Below are 21,143 nucleotides of genomic sequence, written 5' to 3' on the forward strand. Positions count from 1 at the left end.
ATTGCCTCGGCTTGTAAGGTAAAGGGATGCATGCTGATGAACATGAAAGGGAAAGGATGTTAAAAACTCCTATTGAGTATGCACAAGTAAAGTTTGAATGTCCAACTGTATTGCTGTCGGCAGCTTAATGTGTGCAAAGGGGTTGATGTGCTAGTTAAGAGTCTGCAGAGCGCGCGTGGTCAGGTCACCTCCTTTCTCACATCACAGACCCATCAGAAATTCTTTCAAGTGTCCTTCGGCGTCGCCAAAGATGACAACAGCGAATCGATAAGTGCTTGAAATGAAAAGAAGCCGTCGGTTTGCCCTCGAGGCAAAAGATTTCATACCCGCCAGCCTTTACTGAACTTCAGGCATTCCGTTGCACCTTTCTTCGTGAGAAAAAGAAGACTCTCATTTTTATTCTCTAGATGAAGGTAGGAGCGTGTACTATCTCAATACGCCGCCTTTTCCCCTCTGTGGTATGACAGCAGGGGCGCGGTGTGCCAAAGGCGTGCATGCAAGGTTGCTGTCGGAATAGCGATGTGGGTTTCAAATTATGCGCCCTTGCAGTCTGGGGAGATACTAATCACAGTATACAGGTCATCTTCAGACAATGTAGGGATGATAGCCTTCAAGGCGTTACAGAACTTGAATTTTCTCTCAATTAATTATTTAGGTTGCTTGTATATTTGTAACTATAAGCCTGCATGTTTGTACTCTGCCTACATTTTCTTCCGACCTATGACATACAAATATAGACTGTGCGATGGGCCTCTTAAAAACAGCAGTTATTTTATAGCCTATTAAACGACTAAACCTATTTAACCGTTTGCCTAGCAACACCAACTTGCACCAAAAAAAGCCTTATAAAGATAGTATTGGCATCTTTGAAATGTGCCTTTAAACTGTGCCTGCATGCATCTTGCATGTAGGATTTGTTTTCCCCACAAATGTGTTTAAAATGTAAACCGATTCCGCCTGTAACCTCACGACATTGGAGGGGTCTGTAGAAGAACACGGCCCTTTGTCGGCTTCGTGTTTTGCTTCAGTGCTTCATCGCCACGAAATTCCCATGTGGTTGTGTGCATTAATTACTTGTTTAATGGGAGTATGACTGAAAATGTAAAAGAAGGATTAGGCACGTGAAACGTAGGCCCACGTCCGGTCGACTTGGCTCACTTAAGATGCGAATGGAAAATCAGTCCGTATTTTACGGATCTATAAAGACCATTTGCATCTTAGCCAGCTGTTCACTTCATCTGCGCATTAACGGAGATTTTCTAAACTGGCCATATCCCTTAAAAAAACAAAAAAAAACTGCAAAATCGTGGTCTTTTTGAAATTGTAGTTTTAAATGCATGTAGCCTATTAAATGATAAACAATTAGGCTTTGTGTTAAATTTTATACTGTGTGGATGCTAGAAGAGTTTATTCCATTTTTGATTTAGCTGTTTTTCAACGGTAGTAGTTTGGCCAGTAACTTATGTAATTATAAACTAATTGCCTATTTATTGTGTTAATTGTAATTTACATTACAGCACAGGTTAGTGTGAGCATGGTTGGAGAGACCACATCGAATCACATTTTATTTGTATAGCCCTTTTTACAAGCAATGTCACAGAGGGCTCCTCAGACGCCCGTAGAACTGCACCTGTGATCGGTATATTTTTATTAGAGGGCCTCAAAGAGTTTAATTGTGATTGAAAGATACTGGTACTTTAATAGGAAAGTAATCACAAAGCAATAGCATTGCTTGTATTCAAATCACAAACACTTAAATATAGTTTCATTCAATGAGTCATGACTAAAGCCATTTGTTATGATATACTCTTATATTTATTACTCTATTTTTATTGTTGTAAGTTGAGAGCTTCTAAGTTTACACTGTCTTCATCTGCACGGACATACACAAACACACCCACTGAACGCGCACACACACCCTCACGCAGACACAACCACACGCTCCTTCTCAAAGCTCGAGAGGGAGAAAAAAATGCGCCACTCTTGGAGTGTCTGTCTGGAGAAAAAAGTTGTTGAAACTGAGGACGAACCAAGGAGAGAGAATCACCTACTGAAGAGACCGCGTCTGCTTGGCTAGGCTACTTCTAATTGCTTTGTATAGGTATCCTAACGCGCATATGACACAATCTTACGCTTGGCGTCAGATTTTTGATCAGAGAAGTGGATACGCGACGTTGATAACTGTTTCTTCGGAAGGCGGACATAACTTTTATATCTTGGACCGTTAGTTTCCCGTCCTTACTTCATATAACAAAGCCAGCGCATACCGTTGCTGTGGACTTTACATCTTTATCAGGCAAAAACAAAACAAGAGAGAAGAGTGATTAAACGCTGGTGTCCTACTAGCCAACTGGTAAGTCCGGGGGCCACTTTTAACCGAAATGTGAGTCAATGCAAGTGAAGGAATTCGTTCCACCTCGGGTTAGCTTTTTCGGCGTAATCTGTGAAAGTCTGATGTGAATTTCATCACCACCGCAGTAATTTAAAGGGACATGATAAGTGAGATCGTGGCAGGTTTCACCTTACAAGGAGGATGATAATGCTGTATCGTTAGCACTGGAGGGAAACTGAATTGAATCGGTTTCATTGTCCCGTGCCTATAATTAGGCTAATACAAAATCGTGAGTGTATTCAAAAATGTACTGGCCGAAACTCACTGTAGACTACATTTAGTTCAAATAAAAACTTATCTTACCACTGTACGCTGTGTTTACGAAACAAAACCTTGAAACTGCTATGAAATTCTATTATTGCTCAATACAAATGTATCAGCTAATTTAAGACTTGGTTGTGATGTTTTGATGTTGACTGGGGGTAATACTGTGCAAAAAAACAAAGAGATCTATGTCTTGGAAGTTTCTTTTGAGTTGATTATGTAATTCCTGAAAGTAGCTAAACTATTATGTAGCCTATATAAACATGCAATGATTATAGGCCTATTTGAACAGTGACTACAGTCTTTTTAAAATACTTTATAATTAATATTAATTGTCTTAATTATTCATATCACTAATGATTTTTAGTTATTCCTTATTTTAGTTATTATTATTGTTGCTGTTGTAGGCCTAGTAGTAGCCTAGTTGTGGCCTTCTAAATAGGCGCTATATTTTAGTATTGATAATATCACCATAAATCGCTCAGCCTAGAAATAATGCATCTATCATAATTGATTTATTATTGTTTTTGACTAGCTTTTGAACTGTAACACCGATTGCAAATAACGAGACTAAGAATTAGGCCTTTTGGTTGTTATTATTTGGCTTGACAATCATTATTAGAATTAACAACCATTTCCGTTATGCTTTGGACGAAATGAATAATAACATGTTTATTTATCTTCGTTGTAGGCCACTAGGCTACATTTATTTAAAATACTGTTGAAAGGTAGGCTATGGCTTGGCAAGAGTTTAGGCAATTTCCTTGCTTATTTTTTAAATAACTGCATAAAACAGCATAGGTTCCTTTTCATGTATTTTAGGCGTGATCTCCTATCCTTCTTTTTTATTATTCAGGCCAATGCGTGAACATTGTCGTTAAATTAGATTTAAATATATTGCCAGTGTGATTTGCTTCAGACGCGTTCAAACGGAGCTAGGTGGAAAGGTTGTATTGAATGAAATCTCATTACAGCCACTGATTAGGTAACACGGGGGACAGACAATAACCTTACACCTTCTAGTCAGAAACACGATATTTAATTTTGCTTTGGGATACCCGATACTCTGCCCCACTACTACCAGGGTTACCCAGGTATACACCATGTAGAACTTAACCTCAAATGTCTCTCTACTTTGAATAAAATCGCAGATGTAGAACGCAGGTGTGTGAGTAGCAGTTTCTCGTGCATAGGGGCTGCGTCTAGAGAGAGGAAGAATGAGGGAAAACGGTTAACAGCATGATTGCATGCAAATTTCCCCCATCTTGAATTATCATAAGCAAACAGCGGAAGCCTTGACTAATAAAATCCCATCTGTGTTACTTCATATCGAGTTAGTTTAGAGCTGCGATAATGAATTTTGTAATATTACACCGACAGACATCTCAATCAGACACTAATCCCGTGATTTCACTGCAGAATCACTCATATTCCAGCAGCCGAACTGCTGCAGCTTGGCGCAAACACATCACGCTCGCATACCTGGATTGTGGCTGTGTGTGTGTGTGTGTGTTTGTCTGTGTGTGTGTTCTGCCATGTATTGGACCTCCTTTCGTAACGGTTAAAAGAGCTTCAAAACAATAAGATAACAACATGTTTTCAGAAACACTGTTGTATAGGCTGCCATTTGATTGAAGGAACTTAAGAAATAAAGAAAAGAGAAATATTGGCAATTACAACTTTTTTTTTTGTTGTTGAATAGTTTAGGGTTCTGATTGGGTCTCGTCTACGCATCTGTATAGGCTAAGCATCTGGAAAGCCTAGCTGTTCGAGAGAAAACAAATTCAGTAAGGTGAAAATAAATGATCGCTGAAGTAGCATAGCCCATTTGATTGTGTGTTTGATTGTGTTACTAAATCAGACTTCTTTTTCTTTTCAGAGGCAGTTTTCAAAAATCTGATAATGGAATCCCACTGCCGTAAACTTGCGTCAACTTGTGCACAATTAGGTGAGTACGTGAGCAAATATTATGGTGTCATCAGCATGGCCAGAATTAATTAATTCTGATTGTCATTAAACCTACATGTAACCCAGGCTACGAGTAGGCTTTAATGGGCCTCCTGAGTAGCGATGGTCTCTCGCTCTCTCGCTCTCTCGCTCTCTCGCTCTCTCGCTCTCTCGCTCTCTCTCTATCTCTCTCTACCAGTCAGAACAGGTCAGATTAACAGGCCCGCTGTCCCACAGCCCTCGCTGCTCTTGCACGCGGGTCTGTGTGGCAGGAGGGGCGACGTTCCCTGTCTTGGACTGACACCTAGCTGTTGGTCATGGAAGTGCAGGAGAACACGTTAGGCTGGAAATGGTGCATTAATTCATGTTTTAGATGTTCCTTGTGTGAAGTCCTTGATTCAGGATAGACGATCTAACAGACTACTATATTAGTGGTAGCCTATATTTTATGTGGGCGACAATTATTTCCAAGCTATTTGTGTTCAATAGTTGATACTCTTCTTTGTTATGAGTGCATTTCATTTGACATGACTGAAGCAACTGGTGCAAAACTTCAAAAGGACTAAAATCTATTTTAAAATGTGCGAATGTACACGCCTTAAATAGCAGAATTGTATTAATTGTCATCTTTGGACTAAACTATGCAAATACAGTTAAAATGCTTACAAGGTAATATTCAAGCTCTATTAAAAATCACCCGGTTAATAATACGACCGGAAGTTCGGAGGTTGATTCCATTCCTAGTTGTCAAGAACAACCTAATCTTGTTTAGTCTAAACGAATTACCAATAATTCATAATTTAGCTCAAATAGAAACGATTTATCGGAGTGAGAGGGCAGCTGTACCGAGCAGGGACAATTTGTGATCTTCCATTGATTAACAATAACAAGATAAATAGACACATAATTATATGAGGTATGCAATGATGACTTAACGAGGCTTGCGAACGTAGACACCGGACTGAGGAGACACTCGAGCGTCCAGATTATTGGCGATCTTCATACAACTCTTTTACACCAGATAATATATGCAGGATAGATTGACTCCAGGGAAAACGAATTGTATAATGAAAGCGTATTCGTGAGGAGGAATATACTAATGGAGGAATCTGATGTCCTCTTAATCCTATGTAAAAAGCCTTGTCGTCCCCACCTATATTGACTGAATTACTAATTAATTGCCCTCTATGGTATTAGAGGCATAGCGCATTATCTGCAAAATAGAGATAGCGCATAAATTGTCAAATGAAGAGGGAATGGTTAATCCACTGTAGGTCTAGTATTACTTGAATCAAGAAGTGAGCAATCAACAGTCTCCTGACTTGTGTGCAATGCAGCCCACAACAGGCTACGTAATGTGCATGGCTGCTCTCATGAGCATCACAACATGCATGGCCAAGTAATAATAAATTCATTAAGATATAAGGCTGTAGTTTTGTTAATTATCACACACAAAAATAATAGCAAGTCATTTTCATGTATTAGCTAATTAGTTGTATTGCCTGTATGTATACAGTGAGGTAGGTTGACATCTCAATAGCAGACAGAACCCTCTACCCCTTTAAGCACCTCACTTTGACCTCTCACGGTGTAGTAAAGGGATTTATAACTGATATAGCCGAGTGGAGATGATGCGCGAAAGTCATAGTGTCGACTAAATGCTATTTTATTATTAACCAATACATGAATTTAATATTGGAATAAACAAAACAGGGAGGTAATAACCATGCCATTGTTTTTTGTCTCTTCCGCCTCGGTTCATCGCCCCCCTACCCAACTGCAAATGAGGTGGATATCAAGTGCTTTCACTGGATTAGGCTACATTTTAACTTGTTAGTAGCGCCATGTGTCGGAGGAGAGAAAGTAACAATGCTCATGTTTTGACTGTTTATTCTTCCGTTTACTTAGCGGGGATAAACAGTGCCATTATATTAGGCACATTTCAAATGAAGGTTAGGTGTTGTTTGCTTGATATTTGTTAGAACTGTGGATAAACCTGTTTTTCGTTTTACTGGATGGCAAGCATCAAACCCATCTTGCTTCGTTTTCTGTTCTATTGGATTATGTCCAGTAGGCGTCATTGATAAAACTAAATATGTTTTACCTGTCCGCGTGTTACCGACAATCAGGGTTAACTAAGGTGAAAAAATAGTCTGGTACAATGAATGTTTACTTAGCGTTTACGCGCCTTGATCTAGTGGGAATTACTGGCAATTCAATGAGATCAGCTCAAACTCATTTAAAGTCCCTCTTCAAAATTCTTAGGCAAATGAGAGTCTTATCAGATTAAAACTAGTACAAGTGGGATCAGTGAGAACCACGGAGGGGTGTAACGCAGCGCCAGGGAGACATACCCTGACAGAAGCATCGAGAGGCCTCATGAATGAAAGTCTTTGGTCAAAGAAAAGCCACAGTCGTACCTCTTTATTGTGCTTATATAATTGTTAGGACTACGTGTATGCACGGTCTGACAACCAAAAGAATGACTTTGCTTCATCGTAATTTTTTCATATTTTTGTGTACGTGTTTATCAGATGGCTGACATACACGTTCGAATCCCGGCTGTAAAAAAAATGCTGTGTCCTTGGGCAAGGCACTTCACCCTACTTGCCTCGGGGGGCAATGCCCCTGTACTTACTGCAAGTGCTGCTAAATGACTGAATGTAAATGTCTCAACAGGGGCGGGTATTATTAGAAATTATCTGCCGCCTGTGCATACTAGATATCCTCCCCAAAGGTGTTTTTTTCCCCGGTATATCATAATGTCGGAATACCATTTATGTAAAAATGACTATAATGATCAGCGTACATTGGAGTAATGTTGCAATAGGGTGAACCAAGTTTCCCTGTCAATAGCATACAGAACACAATTGGGGTGTCTACTGCGCAACCAGACCCTGGTAAAAACGTTAACATCAAAGTAGACCATATTATTATCTTTTTCTTTGTCTCTGGGTGCAGCAAAGCGATGCTCCGGCGCGTCTAGGGCACAGCATGCGTCTCATCTCTCTTTACATGCTTTTATTTGGAAGAAAAATAAGCACCAACCCCGCACAAACACACTGCCAGAAATACGTGTCTTATTTCTCTGGGCGCCGGTTGGCTATGCAAACCGTCATGTCCACATTGATGACCTGTCAGAATATGGGAGGGTGCTTGGTGACGTCAAAGTCTACAGAGAGGCACAGTTGGACAGCCAGGGCGCAGCTGAAATGAAGAGCGAGCTGTGTAGTGTGTGTATACTCCTGGATCTAATATCGCCTACCTGTCCTTGTCACTCTGATACTCAGCGCAGCTAGCAGTATCAGAGCGAGATATAAATCTTCTCTTCCTTCAGTCTAAAAAACGCTTTTGTTTGCCTGCGATTTGCGAATAATGGGATTCTTCTAAGAAATTTTAATCCGTTTATTCAAAGGTGGTTGTGAACTTAAATGCAATAGGAATCGCACTACTGTAAATCTTGACACCGCTGATTCCCTTTCGAATCCAACGGACGTGTTTTCTTTTGTGTGGTTTTCTTTTCTTTTTTGGTTCCACTGAGGGAACATAATCTGCGTCTGACAGTGCTTTCCTATCGATGAACTCTATGAGGGATCCACTGAATTTGGACCATCACCACCACCACTTGTCCGGGAATAAACTCGCGTCCACGCACCACACGGCACTTGCAATGGCTTCTAGCCTGCAGCCCTTGCAGCGGTCTGTGGACTCCAAACACCGGTCAGAAGTGCATACTGTATCGGACACCTCCAGTCCAGAGTCTGTAGGTAAGCTCTATCCCTCGGTGCGGATAGGATCGAATGGTGCGTTGCGGAGAAAGATGGACATTCTAATGTTAACATCAAACAAAAGATGGCTACCTCATTCATACCCGCAAAGAGTTTGGGGCGAAGAAAGTTGTAATATTGTAGTCCTGCAAATATAAGGAGCCTTTCACATTGATGGGGGGCCACCTATTGTTTGCGTGATATTAATTGCTTGGGAGGCAGCGCTTGACGTTTGTTTCACTCTTGAGAGATCATGTTTTCTATAAACTAAGACATAATCGGACTATAAAATGTAGGCCTGTCTAACATGTTTTCTTTCTTCAAGAGTGTGTGACAATAAATATCGTCTGGATTGAACCTTAGGCTGTATGGCATAGGCTACACCATGTGTTTGCTTTGCAAAAACTAAACTAAAGTCAAACTAAAATTAAATACTAAATTAAACTAAGAAAGCATCTCATGTATCGGTAGCCTTAACTCTTATTATGCATTTATATATAGGTAGCCTATTGTTTACACCAGTATCAGTGTTCAGATTTGTTTAATTCCAATCAAACCTATATTTACTTTTAATTAAGATACCACCGAGAATACTTCGAGCTAGAGTTAAACTAAACTGTTTGACTGAACCTCTTGTTTATTCCCCACAGAGAAAGAAAAAGGCCAGAGTAAAAATGACGACTCTTCAGATGACCCTAAAAAGAAGCGACAGCGGCGGCAGAGGACTCACTTCACCAGCCAGCAGTTGCAGGAGCTCGAGGCAACGTTCCAGCGAAATCGCTATCCGGACATGTCCACGAGAGAGGAGATAGCTGTTTGGACCAACCTCACAGAGGCCCGCGTCAGGGTAAGCCCCAGGGAATATACAAACACCATTTATGTCTATAATTTGAGGTGATTTGTGTCAGTCTTGTAAAAAAAAAAAAAAAAAACGGTTTTAGGAATTACGCACTAACTTTGCGCATGATTACGCACAGCCTAAAAAGTCATTCAACAAAGTTGAAGCTGAACAATTTGGAATAAATAATCAACAAATCGTTTGAACAATTTTTCTAATCAAGCAGTTTGACTTTTAAGTTACTAGAGGTAAAAGCATCTACACAGTCTTTCGCTGTCATTTAGCCTACTAATTAGGCTACTGAGTTGAAATTTAACAATTATGTACTTTTAGGACGTGGTAACGTGCCTACACTTTTTCCTATGCCTAGCTTTAAAATATGAAAGTAAAGACGCAAACTACGTTCTTGACTTTAGAAATTAATTAGCATTTAGTTCGTTTTAGCGGAACGACTAATAACGGGCTAATAAAGATGTTAACTGTTGGGGATATTGACTTTAGTCACTGACAGATACCAATCGTGTCACTACATTGGTGTGAAAGAGGTGCAAAGCTTGTATTTTACGTTTGTCACCCGTGTTGTGTAATTAAGGTCACCGTGATTGTCTAAGCTGGCGGAGGAATACACATCCGACACCACATTAAGATGTTCAAATGACAGTTAGGCTAGTCTGGATGTGTATTGAGATTCTACAGAAACCAAAACAGATAGCGCTGCCTGAGTAAGAGACGCTGGCGTAGGTTACGACACCAGTAGCTATGATGCCATAACAAAAATATACGTTATAATAAGGAACTTTTGACAATTATGAAGATAAAGCAAAACAAAGGAATAGGCATATAGTCTATGGTAGCGGTAGACCAAATTGTATATTTTTCGGATTGATTTATACAACGCTCCTATGGTAGGCCTATTTGATTTACATTGCGAAATAATTAATGTAACACAATAACATTTTCAAAAAAAATCATTAATGGTAGGCTAATATACTGAATTGCACAAGTCTGTTTCACACCGATGCAAAGCCTATGTCTCACATTTAAATTCCAAGCGAAACATTAATATAACATATCCTTTGTTGTAGGTGTGGTTCAAGAACCGGCGCGCAAAATGGAGGAAAAGGGAAAGGAATCAACAAGCCGAGCTATGCAAGAACGGCTTTGGTCCTCAGTTCAACGGACTAATGCAGCCCTACGACGACATGTATCCCAGCTACACATACAACAATTGGGCCGCCAAAGGGCTAACTTCGGCCTCTTTGTCCACCAAAAGTTTTCCTTTTTTCAATTCCATGAACGTCAACCCTTTGTCATCGCAAACGATGTTCTCCCCTCCTAACTCTATCTCCTCCATGAGTATGACCTCCAGCATGGTACCGTCCGCAGTCACCGGTGTACCCGGCTCGAGCCTCAACAGCCTCAATAACTTGAACAACCTCAGCAATCCCTCTCTGAATTCGGGAGTTCCCACGCCGGCCTGCCCCTACGCCCCGCCGACCCCTCCTTATGTGTACAGGGACACTTGTAACTCCAGTCTGGCTAGCCTGAGACTGAAAGCTAAGCAGCACTCGAGTTTTGGATATGCCAGTGTTCAGAACCCGGCCTCTAATCTGAGTGCCTGCCAATACGCAGTGGATAGACCAGTCTAATTCCTGAGAAAACACAAATCCCTAGTCACCGGAACGAGACACTACTCTTTCTTTCTTCTTTTTTTTTCTCCAAAAGGGCACTAGAAGACTAAACCACTGAAACGGGCCGAACTCAGCCATGGAGTTTCAAACTTCAACGGAAGTAATTAGACGTTTTTACCTGATGAATATTTTGTTCTGCATCGGCTAGTGCAGAATACAGGATACTTTGTTTCCTATAAGCTTGTTTATTTTGAAGTTTCACATTTGGACTCAAAGGTTGTACATATCTAAATATCTTCTCCAGTTTATAGAAGCGAATGCTATAGCTCTCCTTTCCTCTCAAGGTTCAATTTAACAACGCATGTGGAAACCCCTAAAATGAATAATGTTTTGCTTGCAAACAAGGGAATGTACATACTAAACGCACTAGTTGTGTGTTTCTAACATATAAATTTATTATTAAGTGTCTGTGTGAACATCGATTTAGAATAGCAATCCTGGGTATTAAATGACGCATCAAATGTTCCTGCGAGATTGAATTGGTTTTTTTTCTGTGTATACTATTTGGTACGGACTCTTGTTTCGTTTTTTTTCAACATCAAAAAAATAAACTATTGTGTTTTATTTAATGGAAGTAAATATATTGTTCAAAAAGTTTTGTTTGCCATTTTTGTGCTGATCTAAACATACAAACAACAGAACTGAACTGCAGTTCGATTAGCCGAGGCTGTATTAACTACTAGGTCAAGAAAAGGTGTCTGCATCCAATACACATAATCACTAGACGAGACTAGAGGTCCACTGACCGGTGAAGGCAAGATTTCCCGGCAGATTAACTGCTGAATACATGTCTGCCTTCTTAGCCAAGTGGAGTGATCATTGATGCTTGAAATAACACTGGAATCAACAAACAAGAATTGGACCACACAACAAAGGCGCGAGCTTGTTAGCCTTACGCGCTGTAGAGTCTCGAGGCCGGATCGTGGAAAACAGCAGAACAGCAAGGCCACTGCATGTATTTCCAGGACACCAAATAAATACCCCTTTGTGTTGATTAGTCAGAAGAGACGCATTATATACAACTTAGATAGACAAAGACAAAACACACAGAAAAAGAAAAAACAACTTTTGAGCTAATATCAGTCAACAAGAGTACTAAAGATTTTTTTTTTTTTTAAATGTAGCTAATGCTTCTCAAAACATTTGTAAGCAAAAATAAAAACAGCAACGTTAACAATAGAACGTTTGATTAATTAGTTTAACTATTCACAACGCCGATCACGTTGTTATATTTCCCCCAACATATTTTTTAATTGTTTAATTTATTTGAGCACTTTTATAAAAGTCTGACATGCCCAGAATTTACAGGCTAGCTTAGTTTGATTCATAAATTAGAACAAACAAATAACTGAAGGGTATGTAGCTTGAGTTGGAGATGGAGGAGGCGGGTACGTGATCTCATGCCTGCAGGGCAGAGCTCATTTAAGGGTGCAGATGAAAAATGGAAAGGCTACCTCAGCAAGACAATCCACATCTAAACTCTTGGCACGACGGTCGACTTATGCATCGGAATACTTCAACTGAATACATGGCATCTGTTTCAGGTAAATTATCTTTGTTCTTTTGACCAAAATAGCCTACTGTATCTTGTGGCAAAAAAGCCCTACGTCGGGTGTTTTGCCCATGTTATAATGTACAGTATACCTAACAATAATATTTTGTTAATTAATGGGGTGACAAATTATTGATTGCTTTATACAAATACCTACTATGGATTCTTGTGGTTTCCAACGAGCAGGGTCATGGTTAGGGAACCTAAATGAGAAATGGAGGAGACCCCGGAAATGTATTGTAAGTATTTTCAGTATGAACTCATTACAAGTTTTTCACAAAAATGCAAAGGACGTAAATTATAAATTTCAACCCCTGGTAATTTGAAGCAATAATAGGCTGACGGGTACGAGTTCTGACAGGAGGGCGAATACGCAGTCTGCGACTCAATACACATCCCAATCAACATCTGGGGGCTGACGACCAGAAGAGAGTCAAGTTTTCTTTCTCATTCACCAAGAAACCACTCAAGACGTCAGACTACAGCTCCCCTCCCGTATGGACTGCCTGCAACAAGGTAAGAAATATATCTAAAAGTTCAATAACAATATTGCAAGAGCAGATTTTGTGACCTACTTTTTTTTACTACAGCGCTTGAACTTTTAGTTGGTCAATGTCTAGTTAAAACTGTATTCTTCTTGATGACTTTTTTCACCTATATTAGCCTACATTATTCGTTAATAAAATGACACTAATAGCCCCTGCCTCCTGTAAATTCACGTGCGAAAGGCCCATGTTAGAAGCTCTAGATAACTGTGAAGGGCCTCAGTTGATTTGTCTTGCTTGAGGTGAAAAGTCTGTCGTTCGCGAGGTGGACATTCATCCAAGAGTAAACTGAACTCGTGTTATTCGAAGCCTTTGTTATTCCAAGAGCTCATCTCACAATAATCCTTAAACTACTATCATCTCCTTCCTATTTGCATAACTTTTGTTATCAACCTTTAAAATATTCATAATAAATAACTAGACTTCAACATGCCATCGACTGGAACACATTGAAAATAACTTGATTCCCTATTTTCTTTTTGCTTCAGTAATAAATGTTCTTACTTAGGCTATTATAATACAATATTTTTTTTTAAGCGTGACAAATGCGAGAGTGTTTAACTTCTAACAAGGATAATTAATACGGAATCAATATTCCTGTCATGATGCGCCAAACGTGAGACGGTTTAGTGGTGGAATCTATTTTGTTATACCCTTGGTTGTATGATTTCAAACCACATTACCACATCATATTAAGATACATAAACTGTTTGATAATAATTAAACCCAACAGATCTGTTTTGGTACATAGGTCTCCACTAGACAATGCAGTTATGGATCTTGCATTTTAATTGAATGGAGATTGTATTGTCCCCACATTATGACCGACAAACATTTTTTATTTTGTATTTATTAAACCTACAATTTACCAGGTGTATGTAACAGCATTTCCAAACTAGGGAAATCGCGTATAATGCTACATTGAATTGAAAATGTATTTGTTTGGTTCACGTGAAATTAGCAAGCGTGTGAAATACACGCGGGGTTGGGTTTGTGTGTGTTGAAATTCAATGTAAACTAATTAAGTGTTGAAATAATGTTTTAATCAATGCTACCATTGCAATTATTGGTTCCGTGATGGTAGCATAGCGTTGTTTTGTTTAGTCTAAATTACGCATTGCTCTATATAAGGTTGTTCTGGGTTGAGGGATCCCTTGATCAGTGCAGCTGTTGCATCGTTTAAATGTTAAAACATGGAAAGCTGATGATTGGTTAAGTCTTTGGCATCAATACAATTTGAAAAGTGAAAAGTTGTGAAAAATAGTAGTTTCATTCAAAAAAAACTGAATGCAAAACTATTGAAACTATTAGCATTTCAAAAAAAAAAAAAAGAATTAGGCCTACCGGTTAAATATCACGGTTCAACACGGAGGCAAAAGAAGTGTAGAAGGTGTTGCAATGGATAACAAAGCACAGTTTATCCTCTGCTGAGTTTGACCATACCTCTTGTGGTCAGTGGGGGTTTGGCCATGGACCAATCACAGCACAGGGGCTGCAGCATGAGGTTACATGGGCTGACCTCACACATTCTCACCCTCACCTACAGCTAGAGACCCCCCCCCCACACACACACACACACACACACACACACCCCTTAACAAGACATACTCCTACACTCCTCCTCCACAGATTCCTCAGGCAAAATACTATTTTCAACAAAAAAAATCTGCTCCTTTTTGACATTTTTCAGTAATTGATTATGTTCTGTCTCAGTTAACGGGGAGGTTAAATCACAGTGAGGTTTCTTGTTGTTGAGTACAACAACTTCTATACACAGAAATGACTCAGTTTCCACATCAGCACCACAACCTGCTTAAAGTTTTTCTTTTCACTGATTGGTCCCAAAATTCTAGATATATGTCATAATACAAATCACAGATAATGCAAACAATGCTAAACAAACCTCTATCCATAACGTGTATTCTTCTCAGGCCATTGATGGTTCTGTGAGTGTGTGCGTGTGTTCATGCATGTGTGTGTGCTAATGAGTTGTGTGTACGTGTGAGTAAGTGTGTGTGTGAGTGTACTGTATGTGTGTGCTCATAAGTGAGTGTGTATGTGCACGTGTGTGTGTGTGTGTGTGCAGCTCCGTCTACCGCAAGCAGCACGTTTCTGGTCGCAGGCGATACGGAGCGTGTGAAAGCAGATAACGGAGGGGAAACTTCATGACTCATACACTTCCTGGTCTTTGAAGTCAAATGAAAGCAGGGAGAGAAAACACACATCTTAGATGTTTTCAGTTCAAATCCATTTCTACACTCCAGGCACGCTAGTTCTACAGTGTGTGTCCAAAGGATTTGCACAAAATAATTAATATTCCTGCAACAGCCAAACAAAAAAGATAGTTCCATAAATCAAATGAATAAACATGTTAATTAGACGTGTCTCATGTTAAGGGTTCAATTGAGGTTTGTTGCTTTGAGCACAAGGTCTATGCAGTAACTCATCGCTTAAGTTCTTATGGGTACATTCATAAGACAGCATTACAGAAAATGATTACGTTCAAGAATTACGTTCACACAAGTCTGTGTTTCATACCAGCTTCTGCATGACCATAAAACATAACTAACGGTGTAACAATATCTAAACAGAACTTCCTTACCCCATCTCTGACAAGCACGTGTCAGTGCATTTAGATGACAACTTCCTAATTCCACAGTTACAATCAAAGGCCAGATCCATACTTCCATACCTGTGAGGATTATGTCTCTTCCAAAACTCTGATCCATTTGCGTTTCGAACACCAACCCAAAATATTTAACATGTCTTTTCATGTTAACCCAATCATACCAAAGCTCAGCCCATGATGTGACTAATCATGTTCAGACACCTTTAGTTTACACTGTCTGCCGTTTACACTGTCTGCCGTCACACTGTCTGCAGTTTACACTGTCTGTGGCGTCCTAGAATGTTTTCTTTTCTGCTGTCAACTGCTGGAAGGTCTTTATTGACGTTTAACTCTGCTCCTCTCTGACATCCTGTCACTGACACACAGGGAGGACAGACTTCTCAAGCATTGCATCTCACATCAGGGCTAGCATCTTTTAGGGTTTTGCATCGACACAAAAAAAAGAACGACAGCAACGTACGTAATACAATCAATCTTTGTCGAAGATAGAATTTGACAATTCCTCACCCATTTTGCAATTGCTCTTTAGGTTTGTAATTAAAGGTAGTAATGAAAAAGTTGTTGTAGTTACTATTTTAACTGTATATAAATGTGTACTTATTTAAATTAACAGGTTCCACACTAATTGTTCAAGACCATTACATCCTTGCTGTGCTCTGACATGCTTCACACAGTGCCCTCTAGAGGGTGGTTTGGGAGTTGCAGCTTGTCATTAGACACGTTTAGTCCTCCTGTGAATTTTAAAATGAATTAGATCCCAGGCAGTTTGTATACCAGACCTATAATGCACATGAGACCTGTGGTCTAGTTCACATCTAGAATCCTGACTCCTTCACACGACCCTGTCTGACTTGCCCTTGGGGATATAAAAGTGAATTACCAACGGTAGTATAAGCAATATAGTGGAAACCATTCCTAGACAAAGAAGCCATATCTCAGCCCAGCGACTTATTGGATAGAAGCCCACCCAGAAGTGACTTATATGCTCAGCCTATATATGTCACAGATGGTAGAATCTCAGAGGGTTAATATAGGAAATCCACTAAGGTGTATTGATCTGTTGAAACGTCCCCTCTATTCCTGATCTCCACAGGATCTGGACGAGCACAGGGGACGTGGTGGGGGAAGCTACCAGGATCTCCTCTCGCTCCCTGGGAAGCCAAGCAGGCAACCAATCTGCTGTCTAAATGAGGATAATATCTCAAAGTAGCATCCAGTGATACGATGCTGCTGTTGCAATATGTGATGAATGTATTTTCAGGTCAAAGGAGAGAATTACATTTCATAATGTTTTTTGTAAAAACGTTTTTCTAAATTGATAATAATACTTAAAAGCAAAACATTGTCTGAATAGTGTTGAGTCTTATTCCAATAAAAACACTTTTGTTCTGATCAAGTCTGTGATTGATGAAAATCTTACATAGTAAGATGATTACATTACATTAGTATGAATTATATATATTATATATTGTAAATGAGGTATGTTAAATGAAATGATTACATATGACTGTAATCTACAAAGCAAGAACCAGGCAACTCATTCACATTATGATGACAGTAAATGTGACCTCTTTGTGTTATAGAGAACCAACATTCAGAAGCATAAAAATGTGAGGAAAAATGTCCTTATGACATTATCAAACAGATTTGTAACAATGGAGTCCATTGTTAATGAAAGGAACATTATGACATCAAACTGGTTTGTAACAATTGAGTCCATTGGAAATGACCTGAACAGCATGACATCATCAAACAGGGTAATTCCTGATTGGTCCCACGTGTCAGGTTCTGAATGCACGGTGTTCCGAGTTCAGACAACCATAACCCGTGACACCAGGCCTTCTGCAGGTTTATATCTCCTCCACATGAATGTAAACCCATCAGCCATGGGCCAAGGCCCTGAGCAGAGACGAATCCTCAATTGTTTGCTGTGAAATTGCTCATGTTTATGAGACACAGCACGTGGGGGGGCAGGGTGGAGGTGGAGATTACAAGCCAGTAAATGGGCCTCACACTGGGCTTGCATGTCTGTACAACCACCCTGCACTCACCTGCTTTCCTCCAGCCAGTTTTAATCTTTAATAAGGCAGACATGTCCAAATGCGCTCTCAGTCTAATAAACTCTGGAAAGCAATCTTCCGCCCGCTCTCATTCCACACCCCCACCCCCGAACCCTCCCCTCATTACCGGGAACGCCAGGGAGAGCGCCGGGGAGAGCGCCGGGGAGAGCGCCGGGGAGAGCGCCGGGGAGAGCGGCCGTAATCCTGGCTGGAAGACGACTCATCATTAATGAAATGGATGGAACGGTAAGACAAGACACACACGCACACGCACGCACACACACACACACACACACACACACACACACACACACATATTCAAACACTCTCACACAGACACACATAGAGAGATGGAATGGGACACTGATGTGACAGCCTGCTGCAGATAACGCTGTAGGGGATACGGATTCCCTGGAACACACATCTTCTGATTAAGCTGATGTTTGTGTCAGTCATGTCTACGTTGAAGGGGGGGGGGGGGGGGGGGGTGTTCAAGAAATAAAATGTTTCTTGTTTCACGTGACAGAAGGTCGAGGTATTTAGAAGCATAACAAACGAGTCAAAGGGATCTGAGCTGAGCATTGTGATGTCATCAAGCCTGATTGAACTGTGATGAGGGACGGTCACAATGGTTGACCTTTTGACCTTGTCATAATTGTTTTAGAGGGTGGAGCAGAGTTTTCAGTCAGAGCTCTTTCCTGTATGGATGACCAATGGTTTGATCTTGAAGAAGTCACTAATGTAATGTTCTGATCAATGTAGGCATATAATTAATCCTAGTCAGGATATTTAGTTGGTAGTTCACATCTCGCCACAAGAGGGCAGCAAAACTAATCAAACCAATTAAAACAATGAAGTGGGGTCATCACAGGATAAAAAGTCACTGCATATCCCAAATTCAAGTAAGATGTTTCTTTTGTCATTTCTGTAACCTCTCTACATGTTACACCTGCAGTTCTCAATGCTAGAGTCATACAAAGGATAACCTGCCTCCAAAGTTGACTAACGTACACACTTCCTGCACTCAAGTACAGATATTCATGTTTAAAAAGACTGGTAGAAGTTGAAGCACCGACTATTCTTATTCACTCAAGTTAAAGTAAATAAGTATGGGCTCTGAAATATTTTCTACTACCTGTTTTAGAGTCACCCTGGTAACTGGATATCACATCAAAATAATACATTAATACAAAAAGACTATGCTAAGGACCAAAAGTAAAACAGTTAAGAAAAATAAATTGTGAAGTAGGCCCACTGATACCAGAAAAATCTACTCAAGTACAGTAACAAAGTATTTGTACTTCGTTACTTCACATGCCTGCCTCATCTGACATGACCTAAATATTTGAAATGTATGTGGTTTATCTAGGGTTAATGAGGCGGAAAATGTATTTTATCCTTCATAAACCGGTACATTATATTTCCACTTCCCAAACCACAACACTGTGACAGCACCTGGTGTCCTATGATTGAAGCAATGACTAGAAATGATCGTGACCCATCACCTTGTTCACTCACACATCAGAGACAGATTGAAAATGTCACACACATATCGAGTATTATCGGTCTTATATGACTCAAAATTGTGTTTAGGCTACTGAAAGGGAAATTATTTTGCGAAGGAAGATATAACTTATTATAGCTAATATAAAGGTGAATATTTGCAATGCAATATGTTTGGGTCAGTGTGTCGACACTGGCGAGCTGAAAAGCCGTTTAGTGTTGTTTGATGGTTCAGTTCTCACTAAATCTAGCCAGGTGGCGCTGCACCAGAGCACATCAATTGGACTACGGAAGTGGTTCGCAGAACATCGCTACGGCAACTAGGCAACATAATAACTACAACGCGACGAGTAAACTCGCATCGCCGAGAAAACTCAAAAGCGGCATCTGGACCAAGCATGGTGCCTGACGCCAATTTCATTAAACGAAGAACACCAAATGGACGGTAGCCTACTAATCTCTCGCAAAATCATCTCGTAGTAGCCTACTTCCCTGGAGTTTAAAATAGTTTGGAAGAGTCCACAATTACTGCTAGTTTTATACTAGTTAAGAGTTTTATCAGTGAAATGCACACATTGCTGTTACTCAATTAGCAATCCTATGGTGACAGCAACAATCACCCCACCCCTGCAAGTTGCACTCATGGTGATGTGTGCAGGTGAAGGAAGTCTCTACTCTTTAGTGTCTCCACCAAAAGGGAATAACTGCATTCATTACATGAATACAAATGCATTGCAAATACTCTTAACAAGGTAGAAATCGGATTAATGAAGCATAACCTTGCATTGATTATTTTCAACGTGAAAATGTTGCTTGGAGCATTGATTTCTCAGAATAATCTCTGTACATCACCCCAGAATATCCGTTTCAGAACTGGACTGTGCCAGTTCTGTGTGGAGACATGAGGGAAGAACAGACGTGCAGATTCTCCCAGTGGCTCTTCTGATCAACTGCCATGGTCCATGTCAGAGGAGGAGAGAGAGGGGGAGAGAGGAGCAGAGACGGGGGAGAGAGGGGGAGAGAAAGACAGAGAGGGGGAGGGGGAGAGAGGGGGAGGGGGGAGAGAGAGGGGAAGGGGGGAGAGAGGGGGAGAGAAAGACAGAGAGGGGGAAGGGGGATAGAGAGGGGAAGGGGGGAGAGAGGGGGAGAGAAAGACAGAGAGGGGGAGGGGGAGAGAGGGGGAGGGGGGGGAGAGAGGGGGAGAGAAAGACAGAGAGGGGGAGGGGGGAGAGAAGGGGAGGGGGGGGGAGAGAGGGGAAGGGGGGGGAGAAAGGGGAGAGAAAGACAGAGAGGGGGAGGGGGGAGAGAGAGGATGAGAGAGGGGGAGGGGGGAGAGAGAGGAAGGCTGAGAGAGAGGGGGAGAGAGAGGGGGAGAGAGAGGGAGGGGAAGGGGGGAGAGAGAGGGAGAGAGAAAGAGAGGGGGGGAGGGGGGAGATAGGGGGAGAGGGAGGGGGAGAGAGAGAGAGGGGGAGAGAGAGGAGGAGAGAGGAGGGGGGAGAGAGAAAGGGGGAGAGAAAGGGGGAAAGAGAGGGGGAGCAAGAGGAGGAGAGAGGGGGAGGGGGGAGAGAGAGGGAGGGAGAGAGAGAGGGGGAGAGAGAGGAGGAGGGGGAGGGGAGGAGGGGGGAGGGGGAGGGGAGAGATAGGGGGAGGGGGAGAGAGAGAGGGAGAGATAGAGGGGGAGAGTGAGGGGGAAAGAGGGGGAGGGGGGAGAGAGAGGGGGAGGGAGAGGGGGAGAGAGCAGAGGAGAGAGGGGGAGGGGGGAAAGAGAGAAGGAGAGAGGGAAAGAGGGGGAGAGAGAGGGGGGAGAGTAGGGGGAGAGAGAGGAGGAGGTTGAGAGAGGAGGAGGTGGAGAGAGGGGAAGGGTAGTATAATGAAGCATGATGTGTCCTCACATCATATAAAATTATATTTCTGTCTTGTTCCCTCTTTTGGCCGTGTCTTTCACTGTGCCCACA

At 41.2% G+C, this 21,143-nt stretch overlaps 1 protein-coding gene across 4 annotated transcripts in view; it reads left to right on the plus strand.

The window, feature by feature from the left end:
* Positions 1-11,483, plus strand: part of pitx2 (paired-like homeodomain 2) — a 35,897-nt gene extending 24,414 nt beyond the window's left edge. The window contains exons 1-4 of one of the 4 annotated variants that reach the window (XM_084695463.1): positions 1,710-2,353; positions 4,536-4,604; positions 9,021-9,217; positions 10,294-11,483. In XM_084695463.1, coding sequence (XP_084551589.1) covers positions 4,559-4,604; positions 9,021-9,217; positions 10,294-10,857 — 807 coding nt within the window. In that variant the 5' untranslated portion in view covers positions 1,710-2,353; positions 4,536-4,558 and the 3' untranslated portion in view covers positions 10,858-11,483. Of the gene's footprint in view, positions 1-1,709; positions 2,354-4,380; positions 4,444-4,535; positions 4,605-7,806; positions 8,371-9,020; positions 9,218-10,293 lie in introns of those variants that run through there. The other 3 variants (XM_084695545.1, XM_084695623.1, XM_084695387.1) reach the window with 3 other exon arrangements.
* The last annotated feature ends 9,660 nt before the right edge of the window (positions 11,484-21,143 follow it).

Source organism: Hypomesus nipponensis, chromosome 1 (assembly GCF_054491055.1).
Source record: "Hypomesus nipponensis isolate SF chromosome 1, ASM5449105v1, whole genome shotgun sequence".
In the NCBI taxonomy this organism is placed as follows: domain Eukaryota; kingdom Metazoa; phylum Chordata; class Actinopteri; order Osmeriformes; family Osmeridae; genus Hypomesus; species Hypomesus nipponensis.